This window comes from Echinops telfairi, unplaced genomic scaffold (genome assembly GCF_000313985.2).
Source record: "Echinops telfairi isolate 266 unplaced genomic scaffold, ASM31398v2 ScPeMD7_3533;HRSCAF=4204_0, whole genome shotgun sequence".
In the NCBI taxonomy this organism is placed as follows: domain Eukaryota; kingdom Metazoa; phylum Chordata; class Mammalia; order Afrosoricida; family Tenrecidae; genus Echinops; species Echinops telfairi.
Window position 1 is genome coordinate 83,023,320 of NW_022107431.1, and position 18,433 is coordinate 83,041,752.

Consider the following 18,433-nt stretch of genomic DNA (forward strand, 5'->3'; position numbering starts at 1 on the left):
TAATTTACAAATTGTTTTTTTCGTGTCTTACAATGACCGCTGTCTCCCTCCTTCACTCACTTTTGTTGTCTATCCAACCAGAAGGGTGTCAATCATTATGATCAGTTCCCCCTTTCTCCCCCCTCACCCTGGTATTGCTACTCTCATTATTGGTCCTGAGGGGTTTATCTGTCCTGGATTCCCTCTGTTGCAACCTGTTATCTATAACAGTGTACATGTTCTGGTCTAGTCAGATTAGTAAGGTAGAATTAGGGTCATGATAGGGGGCTGGGGGGAGGAAGCATTAAAGAACTAGAGGAAAGTTGTATGTTTTGTTGGTGCCATACTACACCCTAACTGGCTCGTCTATTCCTTGTGACCCTTCTGTAAGGGGATGTCCAATTGTCTACAAATGGGCTTTGGGTCTCCACTCTGCCCTCCCGCTCATTCCCACTGATATGATTTTTTGTTTTGGGTCTTTGTTGCCAGATACCTGATCCCACTGACACCTCGTGATCACACAGGCTGGTGTGCTTCTTCCATGTGGGCTTTGTTGCTTCTGAGCTGGATGGCCGCTTGTTTATCTTTAAGCATTTAAGACCCCAGGCTCTATATCTTTTGATAGCCAGGCACCATCAGCTTTCTTCACATTTGCTTATATGCCTATTTTGTCTTCAATGATCATGTCAGGGAAGGTGAGCATCACAGAGTGCTGGGTTATTAGAACAAAGTATTCTTGCGTTGAGGGAGTACTTGAGTGGAGGCCCAATGTCCATCTGCTAAGGCTGCAATTCTTGATCTTCATCAGTAAGTGCTTCAAGTCCTCCTCACTCTGCAAGCAAGGGTAAATCATCTGCAAATTACAGGTAGTTAATAAGCCTTTCTCTAATTGTGCTGCTGCATTCTTCTTCATATAATCCAGCTTTAGAATATTTGCTTAAGTTAGTATAGTTATTATTTATCTTTGGATGATGGATTTTTATTATTTGTATTTACATTATCTCGTTTTCCTGAGTGTTACACAATGGAATGTCTCTGTACCTACCTACCTGTATACACATACCATAAAACAAACAGTAATTTAACAAAAGGTAAGAATTGGAAAGTGAATGGTGCATTATATCCTGGTTTAATGCTTTTTTTCCCCCAGCCTGAAGTAAGTTCATCTAATTGGGTGTTCTGCTGGCAACTCCCACCTACAAGGTGCTCCAGTGGTGTCGTGGGCTCCGTGCTGGGCCGCCACCTGCATGGCCCACAGTTGAAAGCACCACTTGCACTGCAGGGCACGTCTGTCCTGAACTGTAGGAAGGCGGTGAGTCAGAACCACCTGGAAGGCAGTGCATTTCTTAGAGGCCACCCACCCTGGCTTCTGCACTCACACCTGGTCAGGGAGTGGAAGGAACTTACCTGCCAAGGTTACTTGTTCTCCAGGAAAGATAATAAAGCTTGACAACAACCCCCCCTCTGTACCAACTGCCTTGCAGTCCCACCCACTGCTCCCAGGTAGGAGCAGTCCTACCCACTGTGCTTAGCAGCTAAATGCCTCTATCGGGTCTCCCCATTCATACAAACCTTCCTTTATGAATTTTCCTTTCTCTGAACCTTTGGGAATGGACTCACAGCAAATCAGTTAGATGAGTGAAATGAAAAAAAGCACAGTTCTGAAATACAAAATGTATTTGACCAAATGACAATACATAAAGATATTTTAAAGAGTAAGGCTCTATTTGGACAAAATGTGTCTTTATTATAAAGCAATGTTGTCAATGTAAATGGCACTTGAAATCAGAAAGAAAGAGATTCCTATAATGTGTCTGTATAACGCACTCCATATCTTTTACTTTAAAATGAGATTGCAAGTAAAATAGAAAAATCGGTAATGAGAAGCAGGTTTCTTAAATTTAGGAGTTCTACAATATATCATTATACACAAGGCATTCTGTGAGTGCTGCAACAATCAAACTATGGCTTACAGTGAGGGAAAAAAAAGATCAGAAACCAAGTATAGTAACCATGCCCCACACAGCATTTTACCATTCCAATCCTCATGAATTTGAATTGAGTAGGGGGAATGTCTCATTATCCTCCTTGGGAAGCATCAGCAAAAGGAGTTGGGAATCCAGGGTTGGGAAGAGGGAAAGGAGAGGAGAGCAAGGTGGGGCCGAGGCAGAGGTTTCTGGAGAGCAGCATTGGGAACTGCTCAGGAAATGGAGGAAAACACTAGATGGGTTTTTGGATCTGCTCCCAGGGGTCCCCAGGGAGTGTCCAACATCTTGCCGGGAAGAAGTGACCTGCATACACAAGTGTTTGGCCAGTAGTCACTGTTCATTAGCATGACATTTTCAGTTAAGAGTTTAGTCCCTACCTGGCGGCACTGGAGACAGGGTAAAGTATATAAAACACATCGACTAATCCTACAGGTTTTCCCAACATCCAGGCGGCTCTGTTTGGGAGGCTATGCTGCCACCCAGGAGACAGGAATCTTGAGTGTTGGGCGCTGTGTCAACTTTGCTGGGCCAGACCCTCAGGAGTGGGGCAGTACAGCATCCCTCATAAGATGCCAGTCTCAGCCTGCGGACGTCTCCTTGGCCTATTTTATATAGCCTTTGGAGAATTGACTCTATCCCTTCTTCCTTTTTGTTGGCCTGAATCTTGTGTCTAGTCCCGCGAGACTTAGGCAGTCGGTCACGTGACCTGTCAGCCCTGGGAGCGGTTGGCAGCATGCCATGCATCCCCTTGACTCAGTCTTCCCAACCTCCTGCTTCATCTTCCTATTTCCTCATTTATTGGTCAGCAGTGAGTGGTGTAAATCAGGAAAGGGCTCCAGTTAACATTTGATCCAAAGACTTGAGCTGGACTGGGTCTACCTACATGTATGTGTCCCTGGTTTCGCTCCTCTGGAAAACCCAACTTAACACAGGAGCTGGCAGCTCTAAACCATAAAAGCAAAAAAGGCTTCAGACAGGTAGAGAATGAGACGCAAGAGAGACATCTTCCAGTGCCCAGGCTGTTGACGGCACAGCGCACAGTTGTCCAATCAACTATGAGAGGGCGAAGCAGATGCAGAAATGGCTCCATAAAGCAGAGGGTGGTAAAGGAAGAGCAATTATAGAGGACCCAACATTACTCATTTAAGATTCATGGACATTCTTTAGGATCGATGCAATATGCTATTGTCTTAATAAATGCAGATTTTGATGAAGGTTTTCAACCTATTATAAAAGACACACAAGTTCCATTAAAGAATGTCCCAACCCAATTGACTTAAGGTAATAGAACTGGGGGACAAAAGAAATCGTTTTGCAGTATTTCTGATCCTTGATGACACAGTTAAGTGAATGCTGAAAAAAAGAAGAAAGCAGGCCAAGAATCTTATTCGGGACAAGCGTGTTTTTCAGATCTACGCGAGTGTGTGTTACACAAAGAGATATCTGTTCATTTGCATGGTGGATTTTCCGTCATCTGCAGGAGATCTGACACTTCAAACTCTTTTCTGTTTCCTTATCTGCTCGTTAGCTACCGAGCCAACGACGTGGGAGGCCTGCTCCATGGCTCTTGGCTCCCCTCTCCGGGGCCCATCCTCTCTCCTAGAAGTACAGCATCGCTTCATGTTTCCCATTCAGGCAAAGTGGTTCTTTCAAGATTTCTCCTCCCGAGATTGCAATCTTCCCTGATCCAGGCACACGTTTCACGGAGCAGTGAATGATATGCATCGCTTCGTGTGAACGGTGTGCCTTTGAGACAGTTTGTTCCCAGCGCTACGGAGAAAGAACCCCCACACCTGTCCAAGTGGGTCCTGACAGGGGAGCCTCTCTGCTCTCGGCGGTTGACAGAGGGAAAGGAGCGCAAAGATGGGACGGGACATGAGAACTTTATGCATTCAGAAAGACGGCTCACACCGCTGACCTTGTGGCTAGCAGCTGCCACACAATCCCCAAACACGGCAGGCACACGGCTCCATTCGCGTGCGGCTCAACCACGGTGGGCGAGACAGACGTGACAGTCAGGTGTACGGATGGCCGTTGTCTTCGGGAAGAGGGAGGAGCTGGGACACTGACAATGACTTTCTTTTGTCCTGGGAGACGGTTACCTAAGTGTTCTTTGCAATTGCTAGAGAAGCGGATGTTTCTGTCTTATTCCATATTCTGTTTGTGTGTTATGTGTAGTTGGCAGCGGCGGAATTTGCCCCTGAAACCAGCCCCACTCACAAAGGAACGACAAAGTACCCATGCCTGTGCTCCCGGTGTGTTACGCTTTACAATAAAGTCCCCTCAAACCTAAATAAAGAAAGTAAGAAATAGGGCCTCCGCAGCATCTACAGTAACTGCCCGGTCTGGGCAGCGTGTGCGGGCTCATTAGGCTGCGGTGCGATCTGGGAGACTAGGTCTGTAAGAGAGGGCAAGCTGGTCTTCTGTTGCCGTCAACGCAGTGAGCTGCGCTTTTTTGGGGCTAAGGGCGAGGAGGAAACAGTTCCCCAGTTACAGGAGAGTCGCAGCGGAGTGCTTAGGTACAGAAAGAGATCCTTCAACCTGAGAAGCAAGACGAAGTCACCCACGCCTCGAGCTCCGTTTTCTCAACAATAAGTTCCATCTGTAGCCAACTGAAGAGCCCACTAGCATAGTCATGCAAAATCCGCCTTTCCCTGTACAGGGAATGACACGTCAGCAGCTGGGTTGCCCAGCTTTCTGTAAAATGTGGCACTGAGTGGCCTAGCATGTAAGTGTAACTCAAGTTGAATGACAAAACGAAATGGCCCAGGAAGAGTGGATTTAGGCAAACAGAGTGCCCCTATGCTGCCTTACTTCTCTCACATAAATCACGTTTTGGCAAGAGATGCTTCTTTTGGCTCAGGTGACCCGAAAATCATTTCATTTAGAACTTTCCTTAGCTATTTAACCCAACAAGGGACCAACTCGAAGTCCCTCCGATGGGTGAGATAAGAATACACGTGAATGGGGCAGGATGAGGCATTTCCTAACAACGGGCTTCATTCACCTGCGTGCAGGACGGCCAGGTGCCATGGTCACACTGACCAGCAGCAGGGCGCTTTGAGCCAAACTCACAGTCTTACCCTGGTTGGCGACAGCACGGTTCTGGCAAGAAGTGCATTCCAGACGGAGGCTGGGGAACACACGCTGAAGGATGCGGCTCAGCACTCAGCGACCCCGTCTTCGTGACCCCGTGCTCAGGACCCTCGACTCTGCTTCTGCAGCCCCCTCTAGCCTCTGCACAGCATCTCCCACCCCCGTTGGTGCGGGACAAGATGGCTCAACACCACCGGAAACTTGAGTTTAGCTGAAGGTGGACAGCCAATGCCGAGCTGCTCCCCTGTGCTATCTTGCTTGCGTCAGGTTTCAGAGTAGTCTCTAAATGGGGGAACTTCTAGAAGGTAATGTGAGTCCGCTCGGAGGAGCTTTTCCCATTATCGAGCCATCTACAGAGGCCCACATCCGTAAGGTGATCCAGTGCCAACATGTGTCTGGCCTTGGGGGGAAAATAACCAGTCAAATTCCGTTGTCTAAAATGCCACCACACAGAGAAATACAGAAATGGAAGAGCGCTTGAGAGCCCGGCTTTTTAATATCACCTCCACCTCCATTTCCAACTTGCATTGCTCGGTCAATCTGCCCCGTGCGGCGAACACACCGAGAGGAAAGAGAAGCACAACTTCGAAAGACGCATGAAAGGTGTGTGCGCTAAGAGCACCGCGATCTTTTCAGCTAAAACGAACACATGTAGAAGACGCTGTGGAGCGGCTTGTCTCAAACTAGAATGAGGATGAGTCCGAAGGCTCGGTCGAGCCACTAGTTAAAAAGCTGAGCAAGAAAAAGGGCCGGAGAAGCGGCCTTTCTCCTTGACCTTCCCACCCTCCGGCCCGCAGACCCCGCCAGTCTGGACGTCCCAGAGCTGAATAATCGCAAAGCTAAGAAAAGGTGCTGGTACTTTTTCAGGATATCTTCAAGACGACCTTTGTCTTGGTAACATGAATCCTCTCTCATCAAGGCAACTGGTGCCCTTTCAATGGGGTTGGAGACGCTGGTTCAAAGACCTCATCGTCATCTTCCACCCCTTCTTCGATCGGCTTCATCTTGGCAGAGGCTCGTTGTGGGGATGACACATCTGTCAAATGCCAACAAAAGAAAAATCACTTAATGCCCAGCCTGCCCAGACACTGACGTACTCCGGCTGGGAACGTAGTGTCGGGGAGGTCATGTCCCCAACTGCTCTATTAGCAACCCAGCATTTTAATAAAACAGAACAAAATCAAGAAGTGATTCCTGGTTGGGAGATAAACATGTGGAGCCACTTCCACTGCATTTGCTTGGATAAGTCCCGCTTCCCCAACATTCCCAGCTTCCAGTGGGTGGCCGTAAAAATCCCCTTAGGACATACAGTGCATATACCCATAGGAATACAGTGAACCCTCGCCACTTCGCACTTCGACTTCCACGGCTTCACTCTATCGCAGTTTTTGTGTAACAGCGCATGCTCTGTCATTACTGCCACTGATTGGCTCATACTGTACACACTTCTGTCTGCATCGCTACGTATCGGAGCTACGTATCAGATGCATTTTTGCTTTTGTACAGTGTACTGTAATTGTTTGCGATTTTTAAGAAATTTTATCTAAGCCCTATGATGGCTCCTAAACGAGCTGCTTCTTCTAAGCCTTCTGACAATAAAAATAAGCGCCAGAGGAAGATGCTCACCATCCAGGAAAAGGTAAAACTTTTGGATATAAGGAATCCTACTTCGCGGAATTTCATTTATCACGGTGGGGTCTAGAACCGATTAACCACGATAAACGAGGGTTCACTGTATCATACATGGTGACCAGCGTCTCATGTTAACCCACAATCCAAACTGACACCAGGGTTCCCTGGAGGAGAGTCCTATACTAAAATGGAGGGACCTAACCCCACCTACCCTCACTTTTAAAAGCATCCCCAGCTACTCCCTGGACTAATGGTGCGGAAAAGGGTTCCGAGCGCCTGGAGGGACGAGCCAGAGGGAGGAAAGGCAATCCCAGGAGCAGCAGGGAAAGAGAGCATCCTTGAAACCTTGTAGGATGCCAGGGAATGCAAGGAGCCAAGGAACGTTCTCTCGGGCATTCACCAAATGCTTGCCGTGCGTCTCCCAGATGATGAACACGGTTCCGCACACAAGAGAACACTGTCTAAAACTAAGAGCAAGCGTTTTTTCACGTAGGTGCATAGACTTCTCAGAGGCTAATGAGCAGCTCCCAGCCACAGCACAGGCTACGTCAGCTGCTCAGACCCTCCGTAGTGTCACCATCCCCATTGCTAGGATTCACCCGGTCGGTGTCTCTGTAGGATCCCAACCTGGAATTATGCTGGATTTCTTCTGCCAGGGCAGAGCCGTGCTGAGTCAGTCAGTCAGGCTAGGCTAGGGACAACAGCGAAAACCAGAGTTGTCAATATGTGCTATGCAGCCAAGGAGAGTAATGGCATCCTATTAAGACAAGGAGCAGATGGCCTACAGGTGACCATGCAATTTTGTTAAGATCCGCTGCCAGTCACTGGCAAGAGTCAGCAGCAGGCGGAAGGCTGAGCAGCACGGGAGGACCAAGAGGTCAGCAGCTGCTCCATGGGAGGACGGTCAGAGCAGCAGCGAGGACAGGTGCTCCTGCACTCCACCACCAAGCCCAGTAGAACACGGGGGAGGGAGTGGGCACACTGGTCAAATGTTTCCCGAGACTTAGTTCCAGGGTTCAAATCCAGCTCTGGTGGCTCCCAACTGGGTGATCTTCACTCCACTAACTCGGCTGGCCTCTGTTTCCACCAATCTATTGTTGCTCTTACAATAGCTGTCACCGAGTTGGCTCTGACTCTCGACAACATATATAACAGAATGGAACACTGCCCAGTTCTGCCGGCCCATCTTCAGGACCGGACGTCTGGGTGAGCTGCAGCTCTCGTGTCAATGCATCTCCCCGAGGGTGTCCCTCATTCTTGCTGACCCCCTGCTTCACCAATCTGGACACCTTTTTCTCACGATGGATCTTTGTGCTGGCATGTCCAAAGCAAGCAAGCTGAAGGCTCACCACCTTCATTTCAAAGGAGCGCCCTGGTTGGATCCAGACCTCTAGAAAGGGGCGAGTCAGAGGGGCCACCTCATAGAGCCTCTGGGAGGATTAAACACACAAATGGATGTAACCTGCTTGACAGAGTGCCAGGCAAACAATAAGAACCTCTAAATTTTGTGTACTAGTAACTGCACATCTGGGGAAATGCCACCACCAACAGCTACATCTTTCAAATCATGGAGGACGGGACATTTGGGTGTTTATGGTCTATACACAGAAGCATTCACTTTCCAAACATTTAAAGTCAGGAACAGAGTTTCTTGCAAGATGACTGCTGACAAAAACTGGGGAAAAGAAATCTCTATCAAATGGTCCAAGAACACTGATGTCTCACAGAGCATAGCATGGTCGAATCTCTCAGGCAAGTTCCTGTTAGCCTTTTGTACACAGGAAAGTCAAACATTCCACATACAACCAGGGATCCATATGTGTAGGCTGATGACAGTCAGCACTATCCAAGGAGCTCTAGTGATGCTGTGGGCTACGTACTGGCCTGTTAATTACAAAATTGGCGGTTCAAATCCACCAGCCGCTCTCCAGGAGAAAGATGAGGCTGCCTACTCCTGTAAAGATTTCCGGTCTTGGCCATATCAGTTCATATGAGTTGGAATCGACTTGCTGGCAATGGGTTTTGGTGTGACCTGGAGTAAGCTATTTCACCTCTGTTTTCTCATCTATTAAACAGGGGCAATAACCACACCAATCTTTGGCAATTGCTATGAAGATTAAATGACAACATTTGTAGAGATCAGCTCTTGGGCCATAATTGCTTTAGAAATATAATTAATTAATATCGTCTTTGGAAGGCAATGGCCAAAATAATGAAACACAGTTGTTAACATGATTCTCCCTCGCCCATTGGCCTGACCAATAGGAGAAGGAACCCATGCTAGAGAAGGGGTCTGTGCTTCTCACTCTAACCTGTCCCAAATGCCGCAAACTCGGTTTTTGTTTGTTTGCTTGTTTTACAGTATTAGCCATGGCTTTCGGCAAATATTTTTAGCTGCAGTTATGAGCCTCATGAAATATTAATGTAGACTGAGTGTCGCAATCCTATAAAGCCTTAGAACAAGATGGCAGGTCTAAGGGCATGACACTAAATCAATAACAAATAACATTTAGACATAATACTATATCGTACGTATATCAGAAAGTTGTCTGGTTCGTTTTCACTGGGAAGTGGGACTAAGTTATCGCTAATTTTCAAGCCTGTCTATCAAAATCATGATAGCATTCTGGAATCCTGGGGCTGGTACCTGTCGTGGGGCTAAAATGTAATTTGATCCTGTCAACTACCTCACCTAATTACCTCATTTCTCATCAACAGAAAATGAAGGCAGGATCCAGTCCAATTGGCGATGGCCATTGCTGCTCTGTGAAAGGGTTAATGGTGTTCTCATTCTATTGACCTGGGCAAAGGACGAGCTGTGGTGCTCACATTAAAAGGGATACGCAGACACAACCACGGATCTTGGGGGATGATGCCAAGCCTCCTCCTTTCCAGCCCAAGCTCCAGCCAATTCAGTGACCGCATCCCCCCCACCCCCCTGTGCAAGGCTTGCTTTTCCTTTCGCCACTTGATTTTGTCTCCTCCCATGCCTACCCACCAAGTTCTGATTCTCAAGGTGGAGTTCAAATGGCATCGTTACAGTCTTCGGTAATCGCCTCTGCTGGGAGATTTAATTCTCCCCAACTAAACAGTTCAGCCTTTACGTGTTCTGTATTTCATTACATGTAATGGCCACAAGCACATGCCTCTGGTACACAAGCACCATGAAGGCTGTCACCCCTCCTGCAGCATCTGGCCCTTGATAATGACTTGGTGCATGGATGGGTATGGCACGCTGAACAATTGCCTCCACAGATGTTGAGTCCCAGTCCCTGGAATCCATCACTATTACTTGACATGGCAAAAAAAAAAAAAAGATTACATTATGGATTTTAATACAGGGAAATTATCTTGGATTATCCAGGTGGGTAATGGAATCATCTGTATCCTTATAAGGAGTCAAAAGAAGATTTGATGACACACAAGAGCAAGGGATGTGAACACAGAACAGAGAGATATTTGAAGATGCTGGTCTTAAAGACTAGAGTGATGTGGCCATAAGCCAAGGAACGCTAGCACCCACCCAAATCTGGAAGAGGCAAGGAATGGATTTGTCTCTAGAGCTTCCAGAGAGAATGCAGTCCTGCCACACAACCTTGATTTTAGCCAGTGATACTTATTTTAGACCTTTAGCCTCTATCGTAGAGAATACATTTCCATTGTTTTAAACCATCAGGATGATAGCAATCCGTTACAATCACCACAGAAAACCAGGATAATGGGTGACAGAAAAAAAAATATCCCTCTACTAAAGCTCCACATAGGACATTCCGAGAGCCGACTCTGTGGAGAAAGCACGGGGCCATGACATTTTAATGTCTGGTGAACCAGACTGCACCCATTCCCCAAGGGGAGGCAGCTCCTGGGTTAGACAGAGCGAGACCTCACTGTGAACACGGACTGTCAGCCTCGTAACCCTGCAAGAAACCACCTTCCTGTAACTGGCCACTGGATGGGACGTTGCTGAGAGTGGGGGCAAGGACAAGGCCCTCCCAGGGAAACGTCAACACAGTTTAACACGCCCTCACCCGCCACAACACTCCCATTCAAACCACAAGAAAGACCACTGGGTGATCACAAGGTGATCACAAGGTGCCAGGACAGGGCCAAATGCTGGGGAGGCCAAAAGGAATCCCACCTAGTCTCTGACTTGAATTTATTTTATTTTCGCAGGATCTCTAAACACGTTTTAGACCAGTGCACCCTTATGACCTCCATAACCGTCATTTCTGTTGTATATTTAGAATGAAGGCAAGCACAAAGCAGACAGCCTGTGAGAGCAAGCCGAGTGGGGCGGCTGCATGGATGAACTCATTTCTCACCAGGGAGAGAAGCCCGGGGACAGAAACCTATTCTGGGGGAATAAACCAGGTGGCCCCAGCAGCCTGGCAAGAACTAATCTTTCTGCTAATGTTCTTTCCTGCAGAGAATATTTGCCTGCCTTACATTTCAGGCGGTGACTCATGTTGAGTCTACAAGTCCTCCCCACCCCCACCCTGGTCCCAGTCCCCACACAACGTTGCCTCTATCCTCTTTGTCAAATGCTTCAGTAGGTCACAGGAAAATGGCCCCACCAGGGGACCTGCTAGAAGGATCCCATTGCCAGATGGCTCCGCGACCCTCAACAGAACCAGAGTCACAGGGAACGCCCATTCTTTGCACCAGGAGCATGGGCCTTGTGCACCATTGAGGCCCAAGTATGACGTTCACAACCACAAAGGCAAAAGGGTCAGCTAGTCTTCTCTGGGAATCGGCGGCTGCTGGGGCCAGGAGAAAGGCGGGCATTGAGGAGACGGACCTCCCTGCCACCTTGGCATGGTGCTCTCTGACTCCACAAGGAGACCTACTGGCTCGGTGAGTCTGTCGCTAGAGCCAGAATGGCTTTCTTTGTCCACGAATAAATCCAAAGCCAATGTGGAGTATGAACAAAAAAAGCGAAGGGATATTATACCTTAAGGGAATTATCTTACAGCTCTCAAGTTGCACATTAATACATTTTGGTACCAGTTTGCCAGGTGTTCTCATTAATTTTATGCACTGATGCATCATCTGAATTTTGCCCTGAAGGCTCAGCTACCTTACCCAGAGGTGAGAACAAGAATTAGTGCTTACCTGGGCTTTTACAAATGACTTTTTTGTCCTGCAAGGATGTTACCAGGAGGCTCAGGACTTCAGTATAATGCATAATTTTTCACTTATTCCAAATTCTGAAGGAGGAAATAATTCCTTATGCATAAATTTCCCACAAGACTGACTTTAAGCCTTCTCCTTCTAAGATCACTTTTACAGCTGGAGAACAAAAGAGGTTAACTGTGTCCTTAGGTATTTATTATGACCAAGAAGAGATATTTATCATTATTATTTTTTGCTATGAGTAATAATCATCTTCCAAATTGTTGGACTCTGGCTGTCAATAAAGTTAGTTATAAAAGTGTGCGAACTAAGTAGTATCAGGCTAAGCTGCAGTCCAGACTTATTACCAATGAAAGAGTTAAACATTTATGTCCAGAGTCACTACTGTTAGGGGCGGGGGGTGGGGGGGTGGGGGGATATTTCATGATACTATACCAAGTGACAAAAGTAATCTTCTGCTCAAGAGAGTTCAGCTAGAACCCTTCCGTGGGCACCATGACACCGAGGGGGGCAGGCAGCAGAGCAGAAGTGTGCTCTGAGCAAGCCACGGCAAGGAGGATTATAGCACCAGGTGGCAATCTTGAGGTTTCAGAAAGAAAATTTCGAACTCAGCACCTCGTACCTTGAGCAAGCGGATAAGCAAAGATTAAGACTTAGCAGTAAGAATCTTCAACCACACAGTGGTCCTCATGCCAGTTCCCGGGCAGACAGTGCCCACATGGGGGAAGGCTCTGGAAGCAGTGTCTGTTCTCAGAAGACCTGTCCGGACAGTGGCCAGTGCTGGGCGTGGATGATGGGCAGAGCTTGCGAGTCAGACCTGCAGCATGTCCTTGCGAGCGGCTGTCTGCAAATGTACGCTACACAGGAGCCTACATGGAAGATGGGTCCCAGAGACTCTTTTCTGTCTTCCTAAAGTCCCGAGTGACAAAATTATTCCGTCCAAAAATTGTTTCCAACTCACAGCAACCTCCTACGAAGGGGCTTCAAAGAGTTCGTGGGGAAATTCCTCCTCTTTTCGGTCACATTTTCCACCAGCTTGTTGAAGTCCCCTCATAGGTACGAGAGTCGCACTGTGCTCTTCAGAGTTTTCGATGGTTGATTGTTTTCAGAAGTAGATCCTAAAGCCTTTCTTGCAAGGGGCTTCTGGGTGGACTCAACTCGAACCCTTCAGCTAGCAGAACACATTAACCATTTGTGCTGCGCAGAGGCTCTGCAGGAGTATGCCAGGGGAGATCTGATGTGCCAATCCCTCACCATTCTGGTGCTCAGAGGAGGAAAACGATTCACACCGCCATCGAGTCGATTCCAACTCACAGCGATCCTGCGGAGGAAAACGGCCCCTTTGGCTTCCAGGACTTTCCATCTTTCTCCCTCGGAGAAACTGGTGGGTCTGAAGGGCTAATTTCGTGGTTAACAGCCACGTGTGGCACCCACTCCGCCCACTCTACCTCATCGGAATCCATTCTGTCGTGAGTCCAATGACACGAGGGCCTAAGGGGCTTTCCTGGCAAAGGAAAGCCAATGGGCATACTTGTGGTTCTCATATCCGGAGGGAAGGCCGTGCCGGTCCCAGAGGAGGTCAAAGCGAGCGCAGGTGAGGCTGACCTTCCAGTAGGAGAGCACCAGATGCAGTCTGCCGCGTCCTTTGCCTCCGTCTGCAGCCACGTTTCAGAAAGAGGCGATGCTCCTGTGAGCCACCCAGCATCATGTTACAAGAATCCTTTCACTCTCCCCTGTTCATTCTGATGAGCTTTTCTACATTCCTTTCACAGTGTCATTATTTTTACTATGTTTAACCATCTGGCCAACTGCCTTAGCAAGTAATTAAAAATCTTACAGGAGTTCAGAACTTTAATTAGATGATGCGTTCTTTTTGATGAATGGAGGTAGAGAAGGATTTAATGGTTTCGTTGCTTGAGAGGATTACCATCTCTTTCGGTCTTTACCTATTTGTAGTATACGATTTTTTGGTTTTTGTTTTGGTAAGTTGAACAAAGTGCGTTGGAAGGGAAGAGCTGTGGACCATGATGCTGACGATGGCTCTGTCACCGCATTTCCTTAGGTGGACTCAGCAGCAGCAGCAGCAGGGAACTCCAGTGAGGGGTGCACCAACTGGGGCAAAGAGGAAGCTGGAGAAGCTCAACGGCACCTATGAGGAGGTCCTCACTGGTCCAAGAGGGCATTCTCAGATCAACTGTTGGCACTTAGGTAGGTGGTCAGGGCCCTGAGCTACACAGCATCAGGAATGGGTGACCAGGGAACAGCCAAAGTCTCACACTGAAGCCTTCCGACAAGGAGCAAAGTCGAGGGCCATGAAGATGGAGGCTAAACTAAGAGAACGGGAAAGATTAGCAGGCTCTGTTGAGCAGGACTGGAGGACAGCATCCTGAACGAGGGAGGAGAAGGGAGCCTCGGTGAGGAAGGTCTCTGATCAAAGGGAGGTACAAGAGTCATGGTCCAAGAGAAAGGGAGCATACAGACCCACAATACGACAATCTGAAAAGAACAAAAGCACCTAGAAATGCCCACACCAACAAGAGGCAGGAGAAAAGCGCGGGTTCCAGTGCGAAGTAAGCAGCCATGAAACTGGGCCAGGACGCGGAAGGGACTCCATGTTGAGTAAAACGAGCACGAGACTGGAAGAGACCAAGGATACAGTGAATAGAATGCTTCATCCAGAAAACACGGTAATTTAAAAATTCTGGGGGAAAAAAAGGAAAATCAAAGTATTACAGTAGGGCATGATCTCTTGGGTGTATAAATTAGGAGCACACATTTGAACTTGGTCTGATGAACAGTCTCTTTAAATGGGAGTCAGACCAGTGGAACCAAAGGAGAGAAAAGCGGTCTTAGTCCACAGTGTGGGGCTGCATGCAAGCATAACAATGCACATCACACAGGTCCCGAATGCTGAGAAACAACCTCGATCCCAAGCAGAAAGAACTGCCTGCTTCACCAACCTTGACTGCTTAAAATCCCATCAGTCGACTGGAGATGGAGGAGGTGACCAAGAAGAAAGGGTAAGGTGACCACCGTTGCCACCTTTACAAAGGGTGCAGGGACAGATAACAACGAAGGCTCACATGTGTTACTTAATGTTACAAAGATAAAAAGTAAAATAATGAAAACTAGAGAGATTAGAAGTAGGCTAATTGAGAACGGGGAATGGGATGGTTGGGGATTGTACCAACCTGACACTCCTGAGGAAGCATGGGGTGGAGCCCACGGGTGGCCTTCTGTGTAAGAGGGAGAGACAAGGCGGAGTGGAATCCTCTTTGACTCTTGGCCTTCTCCCGGACATGAAACTTGCGTCTCGTTCCTCCATCTCTTTTTGCTTCTGGCATGCCCATCCCCGGAGCTGCCAGCAGACCAGTAACGGTAGACTCCCTCGGACAACTGTAGATTCATCTTACCTCTACACTTACCAGTCAGGAGAAAGCTAACTTTGACCATTTCTTGACACACATCTCTTTCTATATACAAACATGTACAAGTGTCGCTGGTGTTGGCTTCTAACACAGGTAAGTACTTAAATCAATCAAGAACAGCATGCTATGTAGCACAGTCCCAAACGTGATTGATCCTATGGAGGGAGGGAGACCTAAACTAGGTCGTAGTGGGTCCGTTGTTTTCTTTTTCCATTATAAGCTATTTTTACTATTTGATGCCTATGTGTATAAATGACCTGGATAATATTTTAGAATTTTGATGACAAGATTAAAGATGTATAACCCCCCTTCACTGTCGTCTTGCAGGTGAGGCAATCACTTTTGGTAATTTCCCTCAGCCACAGAGGTGCTGAGTGGTGGGCAGCGGGGCTGAGTGAGGTGAGGAACCACACCCCTATAACGGGCTGGTGCGGGTGCCGGCTCTGTAGTCAGGGCCCTCCTGGCTAAGGACACAAAGAAGAGAAATGTCATCCTCTTCAACCCAAAAGAGGAAAAAGCCGCAGCGATCTCACTGGGAAGGTGCCCTGAAGGTGTGAACAGTTAAGCACTCAGCTGCCAGCTGTAAGGTTGGTGATTCCAACTTACCGAACACACCATCCCAGAGGGGAAGGCCCGGGGAGTACGCGCTGGTCGAAAGGACAGCCTAAGACATGTTGGGATAGCTCTGCTCCATCACACGAGGCCACGCTGGTCCCAAGGCTAGATGGCCCCCAACAAGAACAGCAGCAGCAAGAGCCTCACAGGATGACAGGGAGACCCCAGAACAAAGGGTCAGCTGGTGCAGCCTTGGCTGAATACCCCCTCCCAAACAAGCTGCCCACTGATGTGAATCAGGGGAAGGAAAACAGCAAAGCAAGAATTTCTAACAAATTCCACATGGCTTTAGGACAGGGCTAGGCGAGTGACCGTAACTAGGTTAGTTACCCTCCCTAAGCCATACTTAACTACTCATCAAAACGGCATCACTTTTTCGCAGCCGTCTCAATGGGTCTGAGAACTGTTCACGCAGGCCTCCATCTGGCCACAGCCCCTCCTTTCTGTTTGTATAATTCATATGACGTCTGTTTACAAATGTATGGCTATTCAGAGGGGGAAGTAAATTCAAGATCAGTTGAACAGATGATGTGAAGAAACCAGCCTGGAAACTTAGAATGTTGTATTTGATTTTCATTTTTATAGGTAAATAAATGCATCAGGGGCCTGAGAGAAACTCAATTTGTCAGATATGTTGCTAGTCTTTGCTGACAAGAATACTAGCCAGATGCAAGCTAACCTGACTGAAAGCATATTTATGCAGCTCCTTCATTTGAAATCAGTAGATTATCCAGAGCAGTGTCTTGACGTTAATAATAAAACACATTTAAAAAGAAAAAAGTTTCCTCATTAAGAAATCACTCTCTAAATATTCCAGAGGACTGTGCAAGATAAAAAAATGAATTATAATTCCTGAAAAAATATGGGGACTAGACTAACAAAATCCTTAAAATATGAGTTTCAACAGTCTATGCCTACCGTGCTTCAAGATTTAAAAATACCCAAACCACTCTTAGCCCAATAATGAAAATAAAACCAGACAACTTTCAAGGAAACATAAGATATCCTCCAGTTGCTATGACAATGCCTGTGTGCTACACTGCGGCCAGGGATGGCCATGCCAAGCACAATCAAATCTGTGTGCGTGTGCGTGTGTGACACGTGTGGGGAGTGAACCCTGAAGGATGATGAAATGACAACAGTGTGACCAGGTCCCTGTTGAACACCTTGGTCCAGGAGGAGACCTGCTTGTGCCCATGTGACGGCACTAAATCCGCCTCTGGGTGTCCCTTCCGGTGCTCCCGGTGCACATGTCACATCGCAACATGCAGACCAAGTAAAGGAAGCAACGAGAACATGACAAGAGTCTGGTTAACTCGATCTGCTGTGACAATGAGGTGCCATCGAGCTGGTCCCAACTCACAGTGAGCCTGTTCACAACAGGATGACTCCTGCCTGGTTCCGTCCTGTGCCGTCCTCACAACAGCTGCTATATTTGAGCCCATCCTGACGGGAACTGTTTACCGGAGTCGAAAGCCTCATCTTTCTCCTGTGGAGTGGCTGGTAGTTTCAAACTGCTAACACCGCTGTTAGCAGCCCAAGGCATAACCACTGCGACAATGGGGACCATGTTTTTCTCATGAGATTTCACTACTTTCTTCCCTTTGAATGACAATGTAAAGTGGGCTGCCGGCTACGTGTGCTAGGGAGCAGTTCTTGCTTGGGATGTAGCACCATGTGACATGTACAAAAATAGAGCCCATCAGAAGCTGGAACCACAGCAATTTCATTGCAATGGTTCACTCAAAGTTCACCTTTTCCTGAACTTCCTGTCTTTTTAATTGAGGTTCACTTGCTGTATAATTTTATGAATTTTTGTGTGTGCTATTACATCACATACTGTTAGCGTTCTTCAAAAGTAGTGCCTTCAACTAGAATCCGTATAAGACTCTAGACTGAACTACCCGTAGACAGACAAGAAACACAGTAATCAATACTATGGGGATTGTATTGCAAATTTTCAAATAGAAAAGTTCAATAACCTCACTACTCTGACACTCAGCAGCACATCAACATCATCTGGGCACCACTTTTAGACAGGTGGAATCTCAAGTCCCTCCTCACCTGCAGAATCATATCCTTCAATGAGATCTGTCAGAGATTCATAGGTAAGTCCACAGAATAGTCACAGTTTGAGGGGAAACGCAGACATGCTCAGAGAGAGACAGGCAGAGAGAGATGAAGGGGGAGGTTACAGGTAAGGAGACTTCAGATAGTGATCAATCAAGTGTAAGGTGGAGATGCTACTGAATCCAGATGTGAACAAAGTTACTGAAAAGGAATTGTGGGAAATATTGATATAGGCATTTTAATGTTTCAATGCACTTGTATATGTAGGCTAATGAACACAGGGAATGATGTAAAAATGGCTTACCAAGTGAAGTGCATGAAACAGGCGTCGTTGCCATTAAGTAGAGCGGCTTGCAATTCTGCGTGCATGCGAAGCAAAGGGACAGTTAGCAGGCTTAAAGAAAATCAGTGGATGTTTTAGCTGCTCCTCCAAAGGGTTCCAGCACAAGGAATATGGGACAACATGCTTCATTGAAATGCAGTACATTAGCA

The 18,433-nt window shown here is 47.3% G+C and overlaps 1 protein-coding gene across 1 annotated transcript in view; it reads right to left on the reverse strand.

Moving 5' to 3' along the window:
• Nucleotides 1–1,705: 1,705 nt before the first annotated feature.
• The window catches only part of BVES (blood vessel epicardial substance), a 51,218-nt gene continuing 34,490 nt past the window's right edge, over nucleotides 1,706–18,433 (reverse strand). Inside the window, exon 8 of the mRNA XM_004696225.2 lies at nucleotides 1,706–6,099. Within this exon, the coding sequence (XP_004696282.1) occupies nucleotides 5,978–6,099 (122 nt within the window). The 3' untranslated portion in view covers nucleotides 1,706–5,977. The remainder of the gene's footprint in view (nucleotides 6,100–18,433) is intronic.